Raw genomic sequence first — 22,799 nt, 5'->3', positions numbered from 1 at the left:
GTTGAAAATTACAAACTAATGCAGATTCACCATAAAACCAGGGAAGTTCCTTTCATTTCTTCAATCTGTCTCACTTTTGAATTACAATGAGGACATTGTTTGGTTTAAGTTTGGGGGTGTAAACTCCTATAGTCTTGAGTTGTTGGATTCTCTTATCAAGCATGTATTTGAGTATGATTGAATTTGCTATGACTCTGAAATTTGTGATTAGGGATGGTTTTGAGAAAAATTTTCAAAAAAATTGCTATTATGTCAGACAGAATTTTGTGGGTACTTTGATTTAAATCTTTGTCCTTGAAAATAATTGAGCACATAGTCATTTGTTTTTCTTTACTCGATTTTGCTTATGAAGAGAAGGAGTTGAATTAACTGGGTCAGGAAAGTTCAATCTTGCTTTGCTCTAGAATCCGTTGATGGATCCTTGAGGCGAAATCCTAGTTGATACCAAACATTAGAGAAAGGATTTAGGCAATTTTTTGTCACAACCAAAAAGCTTTCCCAGTCGTCCTGATTATCACGCCATCATTGCATGGTGCATTCCCATAGTCAACCCCCTTGAGCCTTATTTTACATAAGCCTTTATTTGTTCTTTTAACTACATAAACCATTCCCATTCTAAGCCTGAAAAACCATGAATTTACCTTACATTTTGAGAAAATATTTTGGTGGAAATTTGCATTTAAAGAGAAAGTTAGTTTAAATTAAATTATTCACATTATGTTTGCTCTATTTGATCAAAGTGTAAAAAGAAAAGAAAGTGAAAGGCAAGAATCGAAAAAGGGTTAAAGTGGCTGAAAAGCAGAAAAGGCTATGAGTATCAAGGTGGCTGAACAAAAAAAAAAAAAAAAAAAAAAAAAAAAAAAAAAAACCATGAATTTACCTTACATTTTGAGAAAATATTTTGGTGGAAATTTGCATTTAAAGAGAAAGTTAGTTCAAATTAAATTATCCACATTATGTTTGCTCTATTTGATCAAAGTGTGAAAAGAAAAGAAAGTGAAAGGCAAGAATCAAAAAAAGGGTTAAAGTGGTTGAAAATCAGAAAAGGCTATGAGTATTAAGGTGATTTAAAAATAAAAATAAAAAAAAAGAAGAAAAAAACACTCCACTTATTGAGTATAGCAACAATATTGTCATCAGTATGAGCATATTGTCGAGAAAGAGCTATGATGTGAATCTTGTGGATATCTTTTTTATTGTTCTTTCTACCAAGTATTTTCCCAGTTTGCTTTGATTTTCCATATCCATTTCTTTCTTAGCCCTCACCCTGTGGCCTGTCATTACAACCTTGATTAAAGACCTTTTGATCTCTGATTTTGGTGTTTGATTACATTAGTAGAGAGGATTTCTGAAAATTGGACTTATGGGGTGAAGTTTTGAGAGAATTCTTCTGATTTCAGTTGTTCTACTTTTATCTGAATTTGCTGGTGGTTTGGAGTTAAATTGACTATTTCACACACACACACTCAAGGACTTAGCTTTAGGTTGAAATAAATGCTTAACTCTTGCTTGACAAATTGCTAAATTTTTGATTGATTTTCCTGCTATCCTTGATGTTAAAAGAGTAAGTTACTAGTGATGAAATCTAAATTCAGATCATGGCTTGGTGAGTGATGATATTTCTCTATGGGGTCTAGCTGATAGTGTCTATAGTTGTCTTTTACTTTATTTTCTTTTTGTTTGAGGACAAACAAAGTTCTAAGTTTGGGGGTGTTTGATGACTTGCATAATTTGGCATAATTTATCACTTCTCAACTTTAAACTTTAGTCTAATTTTATTTATTTTTGTTGATTTTAGACTTCATTATTGTTATTTAAATTTTATTGCAGATTTGAAGGAAATAAAGATTTAACCAAATGAAAGAGAACTGAAACAGAGCAAAGAGAAAAACGCTGAAACAGAGGGGCTGAAACAGAGGAAAAATGCTGAAACAGAGGGCTGAAGAAAGCAAGGTATTGGGCTGAAAAGAGGAACTGCTTTTGGGCTGAAAGGAGGACGTTTTTGGGCTGAATTAAAGAAAATATTGGGCTGAAAGGAGGATGTTTTTGGGCTGAAAAGAGCACCACGTCTAAAGCAGAAAAAGGGCAACACGTTTGAGGAAAAAGGGGGCTGAATGGAAGAAATAGAAGGAGGCGCTGAAACTGAAAGTTTGGAGGGGCTGAAAAACTGAAAAAAAAAAAAAAAAAAAAAAAAAAAAAAAAAAAAAAAATTTTTGATTGATTTTCCTGCTATCCTTGATGTTAAAAGAGTAAGTTACTAGTGATGAAATCTAAATTCAGATTATGGCTTGGTGAGTGATGATATTTCTCTATGGGGTCTAGCTGATAGTGTCTATAGTTGTCTTTTATTTTATTTTCTTTTTGTTTGAGGACAAACAAAGTTCTAAGTTTGGGGGTGTTTGATGACTTGCATAATTTGGCATAATTTATCACTTCTCAACTTTAAACTTTAGTCTAATTTTATTTATTTTTGTTGATTTTAGACTTCATTATTGTTATTTAAATTTTATTGCATATTTGAAGGAAATAAAGATTTAACCAAATAAAAGAGACGTGAAGCAGCTAGAGAGAATATTGGGCTGAACAGGGGAATGTTTTGGGCTGAAAAAGTGCAACACGTTTGAGAAAGAAAAGGTGAGGCGCTAAAAGAAGAAAAAAGGGGGCGCTGAAAGAGAGAAAGAAAAGTGGGCTGAAAAGAAAAATTAAGTAGTGGGTTGAAAAGAAAAAAAGGTTTTGGGCTGAAAAGAGCACCACGTCTAAAGGAAAAAAGGGCACCACGGCTGAAAAGGGAGAGAGGGACGCTGAACTGAAAAAAGAGAGAATTGAAACAGAAAAAAAAAAAAAGGAGAGGCGTTGAAAGAGAATTGAAACAGAGCAGAGAGAACACGTTCTTTGCTGGACAGAGAGGCTGAAACTGAAAAGGCAGGCTGAACTGAAGCAGAAGACGCTGAAACAAGAGAAAAACGCTGAAACAGAGGGGCTGAAACAGAGGAAAAACACTGAAACAGAGGGCTGAAGCTGACGCAGAAAGAAAGGAGAGGCTGAAGCAGAAAACAGGCTGAAGTTGACGCAGAAAGAAAGGGGAGGCTGAAGCAGATTTTTGTGTTCATTTTTTCCTTCAAATCTTCTCAGAAACATTATGATGAATTTGTTTCTGTTGAGTTTAATTTTTAGCATGAACTAAATTTTCTTTATTCTAGGAAAACGATGTAATCTAGTTCCGAACTATGCTTGCTTTTCTTTGTTAATTTGAATTAATTCTTTTCATGTTTGTCTGATTTATTCTGAGTTTATTGCTTCTAATTAACCGGCCATTAATTAGATGATTTTGATCTTGTGATTTGCTGTCGAAAGAGGGAATTATAGGATAGATCTTGAATATTTCGGCATAGGTAAATATAGAGATCGAAAGACTTGTATGAACTTGTGTAGTATTAAAATCATTGGTCTTAATGCTTTTTTGCTTTATTAAATTGCATACTCTTGTGTAAATTGATGAACAAAGAATGTTTCCAATTAACTGTCGAAAAAGGCTTTTGGATGTTTTTGGAGATTACTAACAAACAGAGAGAATTAATTTCAGTTAGCTAGATGAGTAAAGCATAGTGAGGGATTAGGTGAAATCGATTTCCTAGAAGTTTTCTTCCTATTAACTTGATTTTTAAGCATTATCGTTCTTTTCCTCTGTGTATTTTCTTTAATTTGATTTTATTTTAAATTCCAATTACAACAACTTTAGTGACTTCTCTAGATAAAATCGAAATTAGCATAATTTTGGTATTTGTCAAAAGTAAGTTACCAATCCCTGAGGATGATACTCTTCTCATCACTTTACTATAAAACTACGATACTGTGCACTTGCAGTTTTGCACCGATCATTGGACCCTAAACAAGTGGCAATGGAGCTGTTGAATTTTTACAGCAAGTTATGTTCATCAACACGGGTATGTCAACCCGAGCTAGCTTTGGAGATATTTCAATGTCTAGTCACCGAGGATATGAACAAGGAGTTGCTAGTAGAGTTTACTGAAAATGAAGTCAAGAAGGCCCTCGATCAAATGGTACCAATCAAAGCACCCAACCACGATAGCATGTCACCATTGTTCTATCAACATTATTGGGATTTGGTGGGTAAGGATATCACAAAATCTATTTTATCTTTCTTAAATTCAGCCACACTACCAGAACATCTAAATCACACCTTCATCACATTGATTCCCAGGGTTAAATCCAAAATTGGTTTTCGAATTTCATCCCATTAGTTTATGTAATGTGTTGTACAAGATTTTTTTTCTAAGGTATTAGCAAACATACTAAAGAAAATTCTGCCTCACATTATCACTGAACACCAGAGTGTATTCACAAAAGATCGTCTTATTTTGGATAATATCCTAGTTGCCTTTGAGTCCTTTCATAGTATGCACAACCATAAATCCACCAAAGAGGGTTATATGGCCATTAAGCTTGACATGAGCACGACCTATGATAGAGTAGATTGGTCTTTTTTGGAATGCATGATGAAAAAATTAGGTTTTAATGAAAGTTGGATAACCCTTATGATGCTATGTGTGTCTAGTGTTTCATACTCTATCCTCATCAATGGTGCTCCACAAGGGTTTACAAGGCCATCTAGAGGGATTAGACAAGGGAACTCGTTATCCCCTTTCTTTTTCCTCTTGTGTGCGGAAGGGATCCATGATTTATTTTACTCAATCGGCAACTAGAGAAGGCATTCATGGCTTTTCCCTATCTAGGAGAAGCCCCCCACTAACCCACATTTTATTTGCAGACGATAGTTTGCTTTTTTGAAGGTCTAATACTGAGGAGTGCTAAAAGATTTTGGAAATTTTGCAAACTTATGAATCAAGCACAGGTCAACAAATAAACAAGGCGAAAACCACAATATTTTTTAGTCACTTAACATCTGAAGAAAAGAGGATGATGATTAAAAATACTTTGGGGGTGGAGGAAATAAAGAGCTATGAGAAGTACCTAGGCTTGCCATCATCAGTGAGGAGGAATAAGAAAGCAAGCTTCAACTACATTAAGGAGCGTGTTTGGAGGAAATTACAAGGGTGGGAAGAACAACTACTCTCTCAAGCAAGTAGGGAAATCCTCATTAAAGTGGTAGTTCAAGCCATCCCTACATATTCCATGAATTGCTTCAAATTACCCATTGGCTTGTGCAATGAATTAGAGGGGCTCATACAAAAGTTTTGGTGGGGACAAAAGGGAGATCGAAGGAAAATACATTGGGTTCAATGGGAAGAATTGTGTAAGCCAAAGAGTGAAGGGGGAATGGGCTTCAAAGACCTATCATTATTCAATAATGCACTCCTAGCAAACCAAGCTTAGAGGTTGCTCCAAAATAAGAACTCTCTATTCTATAGGGTGTTCAAACCAAAATATTTCCCCCATTGCTCAATTATGGAAGCATCGAAATCACAAGCAGGTTCTTATGCAGAGCGAAGCATTTTAAAAGGTAGGTAAGTGTTAAAAGAAGGAATGCAGTGGAGGGTAGGTGATGGGTCCTTAATCCGAATTTGGTCAGACCCTTGGCTGCCTTTAGATTTTATGCCTTTCATTTCCTCACCAGCAACACCAGGTTGGAAAAATGCAACGGTAGCTTCTCTATTGGACTCCTTTCATCAGGTGTGGAGGCAAGACACACTTCACTTGCTGTTCAGTCCAAGAGATAAGGACTTGATTCAATAAATTCCCTTGTGTGGTAAACCGATTGAAGTTGTTCTTGTGTGGCCTTTCACTCCAACGGGATCATACACTGTGAAGTCAGGTTACAGATTTCTCTATAAATCAAGGAGCTTGGATAATAATGAATACCATCTAGAAGACAACACCCTATGGAAGAAAGTGTGGGGATTACAAGTTTAGCCGAAAATCCGAAACTTTTTGTGGAGGGCCATCAGGAACTTAATACCAACCAAGCACAATCTTAGGCGGTGAATGGTACTTGTGGATGAGTGCTACGACCACTGTAACGGCGCTACTGAGGATGTGCTCCAATCACTTTGGTCGTGCCCTTGTATATCTTAGGTATGGTCTCAAGATAGCATGTGGGATTACATTTCCAGTCCACAATTCTTGAGCTTCCAAGACGTGGTAGAAAACATCATAGAGACAGGGAAAGATTTGAGCTTCTTTGCCCCGACAGTTTGGGCAATCTGGTATCGCAGAAACTCCATGAGAACAACCAGCAAGCACCTACCAATCCAGCAGGTTCTTATGGAAGTACAGAAAACCAGATCATCCTTTGTTCAAACCTTTCCTCCATGCCCTCCAAATCAGACTCCTTGGTGTGATCCTCGGCCTATAAGGAAGCGACCACTATGGTCGAAACTTAAAGTGAATTTCGATGGGTCAATGTTTAGGGAGAGCTAGCGTGATGGGGTGGAAGTCATAGTCCAAAATGGGGAAAGAAGTATGGTAGCTTCCATGGTAGAGAACTTCCACTTGCCTTTTTTCAGTTGCTGCAATGGAGGTGATAGCAGCAAAGAAGGCTCTTCAGTTCGCCAAAGACCTTAAACTATCTTCAATCATTCTTAAAGGTGACTCAAAGATTGCTATTGATGGTTTGAAGAGCAAAAAATCTTCACTGACCGATTATGGACATCTGCTAGATGAAGCCAAGGAGATAGCAAATTAGTTGGAACTAGTGGAGTTCAAGTATGTGCAAAGACAGGCCAACAAGTCAGCCCATAACATTGGTAGACATGCGAGACATGTTAGCGAGTTTTCGGTGTGGATGGAGGATGTTCGTCCACACCTTGTCTCTGTAATTCAAGCCAATTCGGCTTACCATCAATAAAATTACAGTGTTCTTTCTCAAAAAAAAAAAAAAAAAAAAGGTTGGCACCTATACAAATGTCTATTGTTTGCAATTCTCAATCCATTTGTATTTGAATATTATTATTATTTTTTCTTTAAAAAAATGGAATACAACTTGTTAAACACTAATAGAATAGGTTGGGCCAGGGATGAGTTTAGGCTTTTTAACCCCACCCCACTCTATTAGTGTTAAATACTTAGTTTCCATTACTAAATATTCAAATGCATAATTATTAAGAATTTTTGTTTTATTGTGATATTTTCTTGTTAAACACTTTAGATGATGTTATTAAATTTTTACTAAGAATTTGTTTGATTTGATGTAATAAATTTAATTGTAATTTCAATATATATATATATTAATGAAACAAGTTTTCTAAAAAAAAAATTGTAATAGGTGTGGGGCGAGTGTGACAGATTAACACAAAATAAAATTTTGTGAGGCAAGGCGGGGCGGGGACTGGGTAAGACAAAACTATGTAGGGTGGGGGTGAAATCCCCATCCTTCGGCCTCACCCCACTCTACCCCATTGCCATCTCTAATATAGATTACTATCTCCACACGAGTCTAAGTCAATGTTGTCCTCAATTTTGTTGACATCTTTATTACATGTAATAGTTATTATATAGCAATAACCATTCTTTAAATTGTATCCCTCTTTAAAATAATTGTAATAAGCTACAACTTGATACAAAATGTCCTCATGTATCATCATTTATAGACTTTCCATATGTAAATAGAATAGCAAACATATGAATAGAGTAATTCTATTACAAATTGTAATATTTCCAATAATAAAAGATTATTATTCTTAATATAATTTCTATTTAATATACCAAACGTGCACTAAGCCGTGACTATTTGATGATGTTTATTCTTAATTAATAATACCATAATAACTTCACGTTCCCATTAAAACTATGGTACACATACAAATTTTTTGAGTGGCAGCATGGTTTAATCATAGCATTATTTAATTTGGATGAAGTATGTTATTATTAATATATAGCTAGAGTTTTTTTTTTTTTTGGTTGAGAAACGTAGCTAGAATTAACAATGTGGATAATATATCAAAATCAATTCCTTCTTGATTGTAAAGGAATTCATAAGGCTCAATAAACATAGTAAATATGCTTAAAACAAGCTTAAGAAATAGGCATAAGGAAAGAGCAATAGGCTGGACCAACTTAAAAAAATGATACAACAAAGTTACGGAATTGTGAGTTTCAGTTAGCTCAATTGATAAAGTCTCTATGAGTTTTAGTTAGCTCAATTGGTAAAGCCTTTGATGGTTGAATAAGAGATTTGAAGTTCAATTCTCACTTACACCAAATACGGTGTCTTAGTCTGATGATAGAGAGTTATCATTAGGAGTTGACGCTATAAGTTGAAACTTTCTCACAAAAAAAAAAAAAAATCCTTATAAGTAGACGCTATAGAGTGAAAGTGTGAAACTCTCTCACAATTAAAAAAAAAAAAAAAAAAAATTTTTTTTTTTTTTTTTTTGATGAGAAGTACGAAACTTTTATTAATTAGAAGGTAAGGACAAAGCATCATAAAACGCTTGTGGTTCAATGAATGGTAGGCATTCCTCCATCCATGATACAAAGAAATCAATATTCTTGGCATATGTAGCTAAAGCATGTGCGGGACAGTTGGCTTGTCTCTTGACGTGGGAAACTTCAAAGGAATGAAACTCCTGTAGCTTTGAGTGGGTCCCAGCGACAAGACTAGCAATAGTAATTTGAGCATTGTCTGGGTCCACAATTGCATGAGAAACACTTATTGAGTCTGTTTCAAAAATCACGTCCATTACTCCTACATCCCATGCAAAGAGCGTAGCCTCATCCAAGGCTTTTGCTTCTGCTTTAAGGGGGCCGAGTGGAATGGGGAGGCGTTTACTAAGTGCAGCAACCACAAAACCTTCATGGTCACAAATGATAACGCCAATACCAATCATGCCATGTTGAGCGAAGACAGTGGCGTCCACATTCACCTTATACCACGGAAAGACAGGTGGGACCCAGCGATTGTCTGTGGCGTCCTTGAACAGCGTGAGCCGAAGGTGGGCATCCTGGTACTCCATAAGCAAAAAACGAACTTTGGTCATTATCTCATGTGGTGGTTGGCGGGTGGCTCCATGTCGAGTTTTGTTTCTGCTAAACCATATACTTCATGCTGTAGTAACAATAAGCTCAAGGATGTTTGTACCCATATGTTGAGTGAAAACCAAATGCCAAAGAAAATCCATGAAATCTCTGTAGCTAATGCCATGTTTATCAAAAGGGATATCAGAGAGTTTCCATGTTTCTTTTGCAATATGGCAATCCCAAAAAAGGTGTCCAGTAGTCTCCGGGGCTAGGCCATATGCTTCACAAATGGGGTTATCGAGGACGTGGTGATGGCATAGATTTGCTTTCGTAGGTAGGATATTTTGGCAGGCTCGCCAAGTGAAGATCTTTATTTTGTTTGGTATATGGAGGTTCCAGATCATTCGCCAGAAGCTGCTTTGGCTTGTGTTGTGGGAGGTCTCAGTAGTATGAGAGTTTTGGGTCATGGATAGTGCCACCTTGTAGGCACTGATGACTGTGAAACTCCCTTTAGGTGTGTAGGCCCATACCAATTTGTCTCTCAGTTTGTGGCGACTTAGAGGAATGCCGAGGATGGAGTTGACATCGTCAAGTAGGAAGGTTTGTGTGATCAGTGGAACATCCCAATCACTAGAGTCCGGGTTGATAAGGGAGCTAACCTTCGAGTCCAACGGCAGTGAAGCTAGTGGTGATATCACTCGAAAGGTTGATGGTCGTGGTATCCAGCGGTTAGTTCAGATTCCAATGGATGTACCATCCCCCACTTGCCACCGGCATCCCGCTTTCACTACCAGTAGGGCTGAGAAGATGCTGCGCCATGCATATGAGGGTTTGGAGCCTAGTTTTGCATTTAAGAAGTCTGTGCTTAGGAAATAATGGGCCTTCATTACCCTTTAGACCAGTGATTGAGAATATTTCTGTAGCCGCCATCCTTGTTTGGCCAATAAGGCCAGGTTAAATGTTTTTAGGTCTCGAAAGCCCAACCCACCCTTCTCCTTGGGGGCGCACATTTTTTCCCAGCTAAGCCATGCCATTTTATTTCTACCATCTTTTTGGCCCCACCAAAACTTTCAAATCATTCTAGTCAAGTCATCACAAAGAGCATCAGGGAGCTTGAAGACACTCATAGTGTATGTAGGGATAGCTTGTGCTACCGCCTTGATAAGCACTTCGTTACCCGCTTAAGATAACATCTTCTCCTTCCACCTTGAAAGTTTATTGTCAAGCTTCTCCTTTAGAACTCTGAAAGTGCTTTGTTTTGATCTGCCCACTAGTGAAGGTAACCCCAGATAAGTTTTATGCTGTCGAATGACCTCTGCCCCAAAGCGATTTTTGATGGCTTCCTGAATGTCTGGCGGAGTATTCCGGCTAAAGAAGAGGGCAGTCTTTTCCCTATTAAGCTGTTGGCCTGAACCTTTTTCATATATATCCAAAAGTTGCTCCAGATGGCTGCATTGTTCTGTGGTTGCTTGGCAAAAAATGATGCTGTCATCAGCAAAGAATAAGTGGGAGATCCGTGGGCCATGTGCACTAGCAGAAACCCCCCTGAAGATGACCCTGTGCTGAAGATTGGTATAGAAGTGCTGACAGTCCTTCTGCACAAAAGAGAAACAAGAAAGGGGAAATGGGGTCCCCTTGCCTCAAACCCCGCGTGGGGATAATGGGGCCTCGGGGTTTACCATTTATCCTGATAGAGTATGTAACAGAGATAATACATTGCATCATAAGATTTACCCATCTCTCATTGAAACCCATTTTCTGCATAATTTGTTTTAAGCAACCCCATTCAACACGATAAAAAACTTTGCTCATATCTAGTTTCAAAGCCATCTCACAAACTTTACCCCTAGTTTTTTGGTTTAGGTGGTGCATAATTTCAAAAGCAACAAGAACATTATCAATGATGAGGCGAAAAAACAAGACCATAATAACTTCACGTTCCCATTAAAATTATGGTACAAATACAAATTTTTTGAGTGGCAGCATGGTTTGATCATAGCATTATTTAATTTGGATGAAGTATGTTATTATTAATATATAGCTAGAGTTTTTTTTTTTTTTTTTGTGGAGAAACATAGCTAGAATTAACAATGTGGATAATATATCAAAATCAATTCCTTCTTGATTGTAAAGGAATTCATAAGGCTCAATAAACATAGTAAATATGCTTAAAACAAGCTTAAGAAATAGGCATAAGGAAAGAGCAATAGGCTGGACCAACTTACAAAAATGATACAACAAAGTTACGGAATTGTAAGTTTCAGTTAGCTCAATTAGTAAAGTCTCTATGAGTTTTAGTTAACTCAATTGGTAAAGTCTTTGATAGTTGAATAAGAGATTTGAAGTTCAATTCTCACCTACATCAAATACGGTGTCTTAGTCTGATGATAGAGAGTTATTATTAGGAGTTGACGCCATAAGTTGAAGCTTTCTTACAAAAAAAAAAAAAAAATCATCATAAGTAGACGCCATAGAGTGAAACTCTCTCACAATTAAAAAAAAAAAAAAAACTTGGAATGGGTCTTTTATCTTAATGTAATCATTGTATTGGCCTACCAATCAGGGACGGAACCATGATTCAAACTTAGAGGGGGGCCAAAGTTCTTTGTTCTTAGATTTTAAAATATTGGAATATCAATACTAAAAGTTGACAAAGTTGCATTATTAACATTAATTTATTAATTATTATTTGTATTTTTCTTTTGAAAAAAAATTAATAATATGATTTTATAATCAAGAGTTTTGCAAGTCAATTGACACGTCTTAATATTTTCAAAGTCTAATTAATGTGTGAATAAAGCATTCAATATGTGGTATAGGAGTTGTCTCTATAGCTATGAGAGTTGAGTCATTTGAGAGGGGTACAGAGCTCTCAAGAGAGAGGGAAAAATTAGATAAAAGTTATTGGGTTTTTGGGATTTTTTTGGCTAGGATTTGTAATTAATTTGTTGTTATTGTTTTTATTTAGATCGAATTTATGATTTGTCCAAAGATTTTTCTTATTATCTGGAAATGTGCATTTTTTTTATATAGATTTTGCTTGTTATTTATTTGTTGGATTTCTTGAGTCAATTTGTAAATTTGGAGAGGGGGGCCAAGTATATAAATTTAAGAGCTAGAATTAAAATTCTTTTTGTTAATACACATACTAAGATTTTTTTTTTTCAAAGGTTTTTTTTTTTGGAGGGGGGGGGGGGGGGAATGCCCCCGCCTTGAATAGTTCCGTCCCTGCTACCAATTCTATGAAACTTTGGCATGAGTCTTATGTTGAAATGTAATATTCTACTTATTTAGAAAACGTAAGGAGACAAATTTGACTTTGAAAGCTTGAACCAGCTAGAATTTTCTTTTTGAAAACGAACCAGCTAGAATTTAATTATACTCACAGTTATTTTTAGAATAATTCGAAGGTACCACTTGCTTAAACGCGCAAACATGCATATCCGAATTTTTTGGTTAAGACTAAGACACATATAATGGATGGATTCGATGGAAGTAGGTATAATTTATATAAAGAATTGTTATTTTTTAAAATAATGGAGTACTTTATTATAAAAGAAATCAACTCATGTTGTGACCGTAAATTTGTGATTTACTAAATTGGTCAAGAAGTGGGGTATGAGAGATATATATATGAGTTTGAACTTTGGAAGGTCACATCTACAGAATCTCATTCACTAAAAAGGAAATCGATATAATAGACTAGTGCTAGCTAAGCCAAAATTCTATCTAAATTAAACCAAGAAGGCATATTCCAAAGTTTCAAAGGTATTGTGCCAAGCCAATGCCATCAATATTTTAGCGTTGTTTATAACTTGTTAGATCAACCACTCCAACGACGCCACGTGTTCGGTGTTTTAATCCGTGGTGAATTCTAAAAGAACCCCCACACGTTACCTTAGCTTTCTCGTATAATAATAAGTGGCGACGCGAAGCATTCTCGTTTTGATTTTAAGAATATTTTTGTTTAAATCACGCTTTAAGAAACTCTCTCTCTTTTCTTCCTTTTCCTCAGCAATCTGCAAACCCTCCAAGGTAGGTTTTTTAATCTCCATTCTCTTTCCTTAAATTCCTCAGCTTTCCAACCTATAATTCGTTGTTGTTTTCTTCAACCATAGGATTATTCAATGTTGTTAGTAAGATTTAGAATAAACAACGAAACTTTTGTGGATTTGTTTGAGAGATCTGATTATTTATGGTTCGATGTGTCTGTTGTTCTGTTTTTATTCTGTTAAGGTTTTTTTTTTTTTTTGGTTATTTTTGGATGCTTGTTCTATGATTAGCGTCTTACGTTTGAAATGTTTTTTTTTTTTTTTTTGGTGGTCGTACCTCGTGAATGTCGTTAGGGATTTGAATCTCCAATTTCGGTTTTTTAAGGTTGTTATAAGGTTTTTTTGTTGGTTTAATTGTACTTGGAAACTTTTTAGGTAAAGAAAAAAATTCATATGTAATATTCTGTGCGTACTAGAAAAGCTTGATTTTTTATTATTTTTTATTTGGTTTAATACGAGATCTGCTTATGCAATTTCAAAGCTGGTTCTAAGACCCAAAATTTACATATAGTTTTTGTTTTTAGGGATTGCCTTAATGTATTAGAGCTGTGTGAAGACTGAGTTTTGGGTTTGTTTTTTATTTATGTGTGTGATTTATTTGGTTTGTTGTGAAATACCAAACTTGATTTTGCAACCGTTGGGTTCAACTTTTCTTTTTACAGACTTTGTTCATGAATTTTTTTTTTTTCTTAAAATAAAATTTTGGAATTGTTGTCCTAGTAAAATTTGTGATATTTGTATAATTAGTAAGTAATTTACATTCCTAGTGTGCTTTGACTCCAGATTATCATGCTCCATCCATTCTTATGGAAGAAGGAAGTGCCATAGACAATTAAGGAGCTTGAAAATTAAATTTTAATATATAAATATAGCTGCTTACTAATTATAAAAGCAGATAAATATGTCACCTTTAATCCCTAGCTTTGTCTTCACCAACCCAGATCTTTGTTTTTTTGTTTGGTTAATATCTTTTGGTTTTCAGGGGGTGGACTTCTATTAGAGAAGCTTTGCTCCGTGTTAAAAAGATTTTTTTTTTTTGGTTTCAATTTGGGATTACTTGCTTATATTGTCCTTTGTTTTGACCTTAAACTGCAGATTTGTCAACTTGATCTTCATGAATTCAAGACTTACTGAGACATCCGTGGTTTCCTGTAAATCGGGAAACAACAACAACAACCTCTTCTTCTGGATTCTTTTTTGCTTACTGCCAAAATTCTTGGGTACTCCTTTTGCATACGGAAACTTCTTGTTACTTAAGGCTATTGACAGGAGTCCTTCTGCAGTGAGGGTCTTGTAGACTTTTGGGGATAACGACCTGTAGTAGGCTAGTAGCGATCAATTTGGTTATCTGCAGGTCACATTACTTCTTCACATCTGGTAAAATGGTTTCATCACAGTTACCTGGTTTGGCCAACAACCGCATTTGCAAACCATTACTTATACCTGTGAACCCCATGGAAGCTGCCGTTACAGATCATGTTGAGCTGGATTTCGCCGACGTGTTTGGTCCTTTACCTGTTCAGGCCCCAATAGAAGTGAATTATGGTGATTTTGTTAACCCTATTTCTGTAGAAGATGTAAGTGAGCTAATTTATGATGATCCAGCTGTCATTTACAGCCGATCACACTCTCTGGTTGGTCCTTCCTCATGTGTAGGTCAATCACTGAAGCTCAGCATGCTCACTATACATGAGACAGAGGATTTGGTGGAACTAGTTGACTCTGTGAATGGGGACACTATCAAAGAACTTCAGGAAGCCTCCACCAATGACACCGTAATGGAGACACCTCTTAAAGATCTCGATGGAAATTTTATGAAGGTTGAGAGTGTAGGCATCGAAGATTTTGAGATTTTGAAGTTTGTTGGGCAGGGTGCATTTGCAAAAGTATATCAGGTGAGGAAAAAGGGTACAACAGAAATATATGCAATGAAGGTCATGCGTAAGGACAAGATTATGGAGAATAATCATGCAGAATACATGAAAGCTGAGAGGGATATTTTGACAAATGTAGATCACCCCTTCATTGTCCAGCTCAGATATTCCTTCCAAGTAATGTCTACCTTACCTTAAATTTCTGAAGTTTTGTAGTTCCATATGCCTTGATTTTTCTTCTATTGTAGCTTTTTATCTGAGCATTCCATTGTATCTTTAACATGAATTGTGTCTACACAAACATGTACTAGAGAAATTTGAATCTAAATCTACTTAGCTGGTCAATTCTTCAAGATATGAGTATTTACTCAAGTTATATTTCCATGCAGACCAAATATAGACTATATCTTGTGCTTGATTTTGTGAATGGGGGTCACCTTTTCTTTCAGCTCTACCACCATGGCCTTTTCAGGTACCGTTGATTTCAGTACTATAGACAATTCCAGAGTGTCTAATTGGGGTTAATTAGTATTGAAGATTATCTTATTTTATTTTTCAGGGAGGATCTTGCTCGTATATATGCTGCTGAGATTGTATCTGCAGTTGCTCACCTTCATACAAATGGCATAATGCATAGGGATCTTAAACCTGAAAATATCCTACTGGATGAAGATGGCCATGTACTAATCTCTCTCTCTCTCTCTCTCTCTCTCTCTCTCTCTACTGTTGCATGCTTGTGTGTTCACATGTGTGCTTTTGTGTGTTTGAGCATGCTGTCCATGCTTCAATGAAGAAAAATATCTGACAGTTACCCTTTCATCCATTAGGCTATGTTGACTGATTTTGGCATGGCAAAGAAATTTGATGAAAATACAAGATCTAATTCCATGTGTGGAACTTTAGAATACATGTCGCCTGAAATTATTCTTGGAAAGGGACACGATAAGGCTGCAGACTGGTGGAGTGTGGGAATCTTATTATTTGAGATGCTAACTGGCAAGGTTAGTGTTTCACTAGTGTTTATTTGTTGTGGTTGTGATTTTTATTTTGCTTCGTTTATTGTTCATTAGATGAGGGATCCTTTTATTTTTTGATAAATATTTAGATGATGGATCCTTTTAGATAGTCTTTATTAGTAGAGATGTCCAATAGTACTTTTCACTCTTGAGAGTTTTGTGTGTTGAAATTGAAGATTAGTGTGTGCGCAATTCAAATTCCAGGAATAATTATTTCTAGTAAAGCTTGTTACAAAGTTACATGGATGTTTTGTAAAATCAACATTTCATACAGTGATTCTTTTTTCTCATTGGTCTTATGAAAGATATCTGGCTCTTTGTGACTAAAAAGGATACAATAGTTAAAGGTCTCATATAGTTGGGTGGTATTTTTTGCCCCTCCCTGCATGCACCCACGGTTGTTGTGGGGAAGGGATTCTTAGTGTTATGCTAATATGCTGGAACACTTCCACCATGTTCTGTGGGAATGTTGTTTTCTTTCATGTAGTACACTAGTACTATTTATCTTGTCTATTTCATAGGCTATACTGTTCCATGAGAATGCTTATCATTTTTGGTAGCTTCTTCCAATACTCTCTTTACACGTTAGTATATTATATGTGCATCAGATTGTATAGATGTATGGGATTATGATCCAACATGTCTCAGTACGGTGAAGACTGCAACTTAAATATGGATTTTATAACATGGACAATAACGGTGGTTGGTTGTACAAAACTGTTAATAATTTCTTTTTTGGTTATGCTTTCTGCTTGTACAGCCTCCTTTTACTGGGAACAGAGAGAAAATCCAGCAAAAGATAGTGAAGGAAAAGATCAAGTTGCCAGCATTTTTGTCTAGTGAATCACATTCTCTGTTGAAAGGGGTAATTATTCTTGCCCTTGATATAAGCTCTCTTATCTAATCAGCACGGTTTCTTAATTGAGAATTTCTATGCTTCGCTTAACCTTTTTTCTTCGTCTTCTCCTTATCATGGCCAAAGAGTGGGTGGACGGTGAATTCCTGGGTTAAATACCCCCTTGGTGTGTGTGCAACTTAGCACTATACCTTCCCCGCCTGCCCCCCCTATCCATGCTGATTAATGAATATTTCAAGTGTACATCCCAATGTTGTCTTTGTCAGCCTTGTTACTTAATACATAGAGAAGTAAAGAAAACTTGTCTATTATTTCAACCAGTATCAAGAATACAACTAAGTTCTTTTAGTTCTGAGCAAGGTTGATCTTTTTGTAAATGTGTGCCTCATTGCATAATATAATTTTATATTTAAAGTTGTTTGTTAATTTTTTTTACTTGCAGCTTCTACAAAAAGAAGCAAGCAAGCGCCTAGGGAGTGGACCTACAGGCAGTGAGGAAATTACGCGCCACAAGTGGTTCAAGCCAATTAATTGGAAGAAATTGGAGGCCCGACAAATCCAGCCGAGTTTTCGGCCTGAAGTTGCTGGGAAACAGTGTGTAGCTAACTTTGAGAAGCGCTGGACTGACATGCCGGTTGTGGTTTCTCCAGCTGCCAGTCCGAATGCTAGTGGAAACGTCTTCATGGGCTTTAGTTATGTGAAACCTGCAGCCTCTTTTCTTCAGAAGGAGAGCCCCAGATACCCCTAGATAGCAAGTTCAATGGGAAATACTTCCTTTTGCTTTTCAAAAGATGTTTGTTCTGCGAGGAATCCGTACCATTTGCTCTTTTGTATTGTGAACATGTAACTTTATGTTTATCGTCTTTCAGCTGACATTTTACAAAATACATTAATGCAAAATAATTAGTTTTATTGAGTTTTATTTTCTTTGGTTCATTACTACCATGGCAACGGCAGTGGTTTTAACTGCATGACATGCCATGCTAAGATTAACCCACTTATGTTAACTACAAATAGTAAGTTTTTTTTCCAAGTTACTCCTCGTTCTTCATTTCCTCGTTATTTACAATGTATGAGACGCATGTTATCTCAACCTCCAATCGAGTCCTATCCTTAAACTGAGACCAGAGAAGAGAAATAATTGTAATAAATATTCCTGGATAACATTAAAATGGCTACGTGGCTAAACACAAGCCTGTGCTGACGCTACTATTGGATCTCTCAAGAAACGCATTGGTAAGGTCCTTTTTGGCGCACAAACATGGCTTCTCTACTTTGTCCTACTACGTGTACACTTAAAAATAATTCTAGGACTGCCTCTTCTTGCTTTTCACCTTTGAAGCTGGCTTCTAGAACTAATCTCTGTATCTTCACTAGCCGTTTCAAAAGGAACGCAACAAGGTGTAATGCATTTTTTGGGAACGTCCAAGAAGTCCTGGTAGAAAACAACCTTCATCTAGATCAATTTCCTGTTTTCCAATATGGGTTTTTGCAATATCAGAGAGCTACTGAGGAATTATCAGAGATGCAGAAGTGGGGGTTCCTGGTATTTGCTGGGGTGACGTGGGTTTATTTAACTGCAAGGCCTGGTGTTCTTGTGGGTGCCATTGATGCTTATCTTCTGGCTCCTCTGCAACTGGGTTTGGATAGTTTGAGTGGAAAGAGGAACTTGAAGACTTCAGATTTTGTGATAGGAAAAAAACTGGGAGAAGGGAGTTTTGGTATTGTTTATTCTGGTGCTTTTGTTCCAAAAAACGTAGCTGCAGAAAGGAAGGTGCAGAAGAGAGGAAGAAAAAATGACTTGGAGTTGGATGAGAGGGTCAAGGAGAAGGTCATTCTCAAAAAGGTATGTATGTTATGGCTCATGGTTTTATATTTGGGTCGGTTGTTTTTAATTGTGCTTTATTTGTCTTCAGTCCTTTCCAGATTCTCTGAGGTGGGCAGTGTGGATTAAGTTTTGCTTAGTAAAATCTAGGATGCGGGGATACTTTATTTGGGGTGTCGTATCTGTGTCCTATTTGCCATATCATGTTATAATTTTTCAAAAATTGCTCATATCGTTATATCATAACCGTACTTGTGTTCGTGTCCATGCATCCTAGAGTAAAATGAAGGTCATTTGGATTTTTTAGGTGTAATATCATAGATTAAAATCATCGAACGTTTTGCATTTCAGTTGATATTGTGGTTCTGTGAAGTTGTGTTCTGATTGGTAAGGCAAGTATCTTCAAAGTCTAAAATTTGTATCAGCTTCTTAGAAATAGAATTTCTTACTGTTTTCTTGTCCAAGTTAATGATTTTTCATAATCCATATTTTATAATCTTTGCCTGATATATAAATGATAAACTTTTGGTTTTATTTTTTTATTTTTTTATTTTATTGATGGCAATGTTCAGGTAAAGGTTGGAATCGAAGGGGCTGAAGAATGTGGTGATTTTGAGGTGTGGTTTAACTACAGACTGTCCAGAGCAGCTCCTGAAACATGCGCTGAGTTCCTTGGAAGTTTCATTGCCGACAAAACAAATTCACAATTCACGAAGGGTGGAAAATGGCTTGTTTGGAAATTTGAGGTGTGGTTTTATAGCACAGATGCATTACCTGACAATTGGGACACACTGAATACTTTAAGTTTGTGCTACTAAATGCATGCATGATAAGTATAATTGAGATATCTTCTTTATTTTTGCTTGTTTGTTTGTTTATTTTGGCCTTTGCAGGATTACTTGATCAAATATTTCTTTGTATCACATGCATGCAGATTTGTCTACAGTTCTAAATTCTTCTAAGGATGCACAGCTATCCCCCATACTAATTGTAGGGATATCCATGTGACAGGGAGATCGAGATCTTGCTGATTACATGAGGGATCGCAGCTTCCCTTTAAACTTAGAGTCTGTCATGTTTGGACGTGTCTTGCAAGGAGTGAATTCTGTTGAACGTGATGCATTGATCATCAAGCAGATAATGCGCCAAATTGTTACCTCACTGAAGAAAATCCACGATACTGGCATTGTTCATCGCGATGTAAAGCCTGCCAACTTAGTGGTGACAAAAAAGGGACAGATCAAGCTCATAGATTTTGGGGCAGCCACAGACCTTCGTATTGGCAAGAACTATGTACCCAATCGTAGCCTGCTTGATCCTGATTATTGTCCCCCTGAACTATATGTACTCCCAGAGGAAACACCAAGTCCTCCTCCGGAGCCAATTGCTGCACTTCTTTCTCCAATTCTTTGGCAGGTTACATATTTCCGCCTTTTCTTTTTGGTGTGTGTATCTGTAGAGGAACGTGTCAAATTTTTTGTTGCTTTCAAGGAGGTATATGGAAATAGAGCTTAAAAAAAATTAAGAGAAAAAAGGGTAAATGGAAATAGCAAAATAAGTAATGACAACTGGACCTGCTATTGAGTTACATATGTTTTTTTTAATCTAATTCATGGGATTTATTTGTACTTTCTGGGAGTCGGAAAATAATTTGATTTGTCAATAGGCCTAATGAACTTGCTTAGACACTGCAGAGCATGTGAATGCCTGGATTTCCTTCTGCCAAACATGTTATAGTAATATTTTTCTTGAAGTGCTAAGTGGCGTTTGCAAATATTGTTGCAGCTGAACAGTCCTGATCTGTTTGATATGTATTCTGCTGGAATTGTACTCTTGCAAATGTCAATACCTGCCTTAAGGTCTACATCGGGCTTAAAGAATTTCAATTTAGAAATAAAAACAAATGGATATGACTTGAATAAATGGAGGGACTACACGCGGTTGAGGGCTGACTTTACAATTCTTGATCTTGACTCGGGCAGAGGGTGGGATCTGGCCACAAGGCTTATATCAGAGAGAGGTTTTCTCAGAAGAGGGCGTATGTCTGCTGCTGCTGCTCTAAGGCATCCTTATTTTTTGTTGGGTGGTGACCAGGCAGCTGCTGTTCTTTCAAAATTAAGCTTTACAAGGAAGTGAGCTACTTGGAGATGTGATTAAAATTTTTTCCCTCATATTCTTTCATCTTCTGCAATTTCTGGTTGAATATTTTTAAATATGATAGGACAATGCATGAACTCCCCTTATTTGATTGCAAGAAAAACTTTGGGGACCTCCCGAAACCTATGACTTTTATGAGTAAGGACTACTACTTGAGTTGAATATTTGCCACGTAGGCCACTTGTGCACTAAATAAATTGTGCAAACCTGTGTACAACACTCATTTGCAAGTGCAGAACCCTAAGGATTATTCATAGTTTCCAAGAGACATATCAAATGTAGTTGTATCTGTATAGTTGTGTGCCTGTGTCTAGATTTCTGGGAGTCTTTGTGTCTGATACCTTTGTCTCAAAACACAACTTGTATCTGTATCCACAAACTGTGGTAAAAAAGATAAAATCATGACCAGAAAAATGAGTTCAAATTGTATTTTCATTAATACTCCTTTTGTTTGATGGAGGGTGAATGATTCCTAATTGATTTAGCAGCTTGCTGCAAGGTCAATCTGTTTTCATTAAGTATCCTGTAACTCTCAATTGATTTATTGTTTACTTTTCCTGCCATACCTTTCTAGCTGTTCCAAACATAATTTTCTTGTTTCAGTTCATGACAGGAGCTGTAAGAAGATTTTTCCTAAATATTGAAATATGGAATAAAAATATTGCATTCTATTCAATGCAGTGGCAGAAGTATCGAAGAGGCTCTATGAATGCTTCCCGGCCAATTTACGAACTTGCCATTTTTGCATATGGTGACTGAGGTACTTGAATATGCATTGCATGCTAAAGGCATCCTTATATTTTATTTGGCCCTATGGTGTGATTGCAAGTTTGCAACTAGTCACAGTAATTCAGATTTTTTTTGTTGAGTCCACAAATTTTTTTTTTTTTTCCTCCAGAGATCAAAATGTTCATTCTCAATTGTCAAATAGCTCGCTCTACAAATTTCATTAGCTCCATCAGTGCTGAGGATATTTCTGACTGAAGGAGGATTCAAATGGTGTGCTGAGGCCATGACAATATCATTTGACCAGAATCGGCAATAAGATTTATACCAATATCATCTTTGTATTTCTGGGAATTTCTGTAGCATACATGTAGTAGCTGAACAAACATCAGCTCTTTGTTTGGTGATATTTCGTTTTTTTCTTAAAACATTAATTGCCACTGTTGTTAAATCTGGTCTTGAATTAAAGATATATTTTTCTTCAAAAACACTCTCTTGTTAACTCCTTATTTAGTAGTAACAATTGTAGACAAGAAGGGTTCAGTTCCTTGACTTCACATGATTCTGAAGGGCTTACATTATGTTGATCTACAAATGGAAAGTCAGCTGAGTCTATGACAACTTAGAAATTATCTGACAGATCAAAATTTAATATAAACTTAAGTTATAGATCATATTTAATGAATTAGGGGCCACTAATAATCGAATATCTATTTCCCTTTTCCTTAAACTGAAATTACTCATTAAATGAAATATAAGTCCGATATATTACTTGTATGGCAAGTAAGTGTATCAAGTGGCCAAACTCCAAAGCAATTTTGTAGAGCTTCGCTGTATTGTGAGCCACCAATACGAAAATCCAAAAATTGATGTATGTTGCTGAGAGTTGAGAAGATGGCTATCATGACCACATCAGCTAATAAATAATTCTGAAGACAGGTTCATAGCCTTATAATAATCTTGATGTATAGGATCTTTGGTAGTTAAGGCAAGAAAGCAAATCTATTCAGACCCCTTTCGAACTCTTAGCCAGCTTCTTGAGGCCACCTGCCACCCTCAAGGAAGTCCTTTGAGATTATTTGGTGTGTATGAGATGAAATGACTACACATGTCTGGGATTATAGTCAGGTGCTCAAAGAACTCTAGACACCCATGTTAGCCCAAAAAGAAGAAGAAAACATACTTTGTTAACAATCTTCACTAGTGCGCACAGAGAGAGGTTCCCATCAAGGAATTTTGATGGTTAAATATTTAAAGCTAATGACATAATTGGAATGAACTTCACAATACATGACTTTCATGATGCTAAGAATATGGTATACAATTTCATATTATTAAGCCATGTTCAGTCATTCA

The 22,799-nt window shown here is 36.4% G+C and overlaps 2 protein-coding genes across 4 annotated transcripts; both read left to right on the top strand.

Moving 5' to 3' along the window:
* Window positions 1-12,846: 12,846 nt before the first annotated feature.
* On the top strand, window positions 12,847-17,657 carry LOC112034741 (serine/threonine-protein kinase AtPK2/AtPK19). 2 transcript variants are annotated; one of them, XM_024067556.2, is made up of 8 exons: window positions 12,847-12,972; window positions 14,085-14,534; window positions 14,646-15,040; window positions 15,253-15,335; window positions 15,423-15,543; window positions 15,691-15,864; window positions 16,640-16,744; window positions 17,178-17,657. In XM_024067556.2, the coding sequence occupies exons 2-8, from the start codon at window positions 14,372-14,374 to the stop codon at window positions 17,481-17,483; spliced, it is 1,347 nt and encodes a 448-aa protein (XP_023923324.1). In that variant the 5' UTR covers window positions 12,847-12,972; window positions 14,085-14,371; the 3' UTR covers window positions 17,484-17,657. The 2 variants fall into 2 exon arrangements, with proteins under 2 accessions (XP_023923324.1, XP_023923323.1); XM_024067555.2 differs by having other exon boundaries at window positions 14,085-15,040.
* Window positions 17,658-17,767: 110 nt separating this feature from the next.
* LOC112034718 (serine/threonine-protein kinase STN8, chloroplastic) lies at window positions 17,768-22,005 on the top strand. Of its 2 annotated transcripts, none has more exons than XM_024067532.2 (6): window positions 17,768-18,581; window positions 19,133-19,306; window positions 19,572-19,976; window positions 20,346-20,692; window positions 21,399-21,477; window positions 21,616-22,005. In XM_024067532.2, exons 1-5 carry the CDS (start codon window positions 17,997-17,999, stop codon window positions 21,424-21,426), a joined length of 1,539 nt encoding a protein of 512 aa, XP_023923300.1. In that variant the 5' UTR covers window positions 17,768-17,996; the 3' UTR covers window positions 21,427-21,477; window positions 21,616-22,005. The 2 variants fall into 2 exon arrangements, with proteins under 2 accessions (XP_023923300.1, XP_023923304.1); XM_024067536.2 differs by having other exon boundaries at window positions 20,346-20,709; window positions 21,616-21,627.
* Window positions 22,006-22,799: the final 794 nt, after the last annotated feature.

The sequence above is a fragment of the Quercus suber genome, unplaced genomic scaffold (assembly GCF_002906115.3).
Source record: "Quercus suber isolate HL8 unplaced genomic scaffold, Cork oak 2.0 scaffold_149, whole genome shotgun sequence".
In the NCBI taxonomy this organism is placed as follows: domain Eukaryota; kingdom Viridiplantae; phylum Streptophyta; class Magnoliopsida; order Fagales; family Fagaceae; genus Quercus; species Quercus suber.
This window is presented reverse-complemented; position numbering and strand designations above follow the sequence as displayed.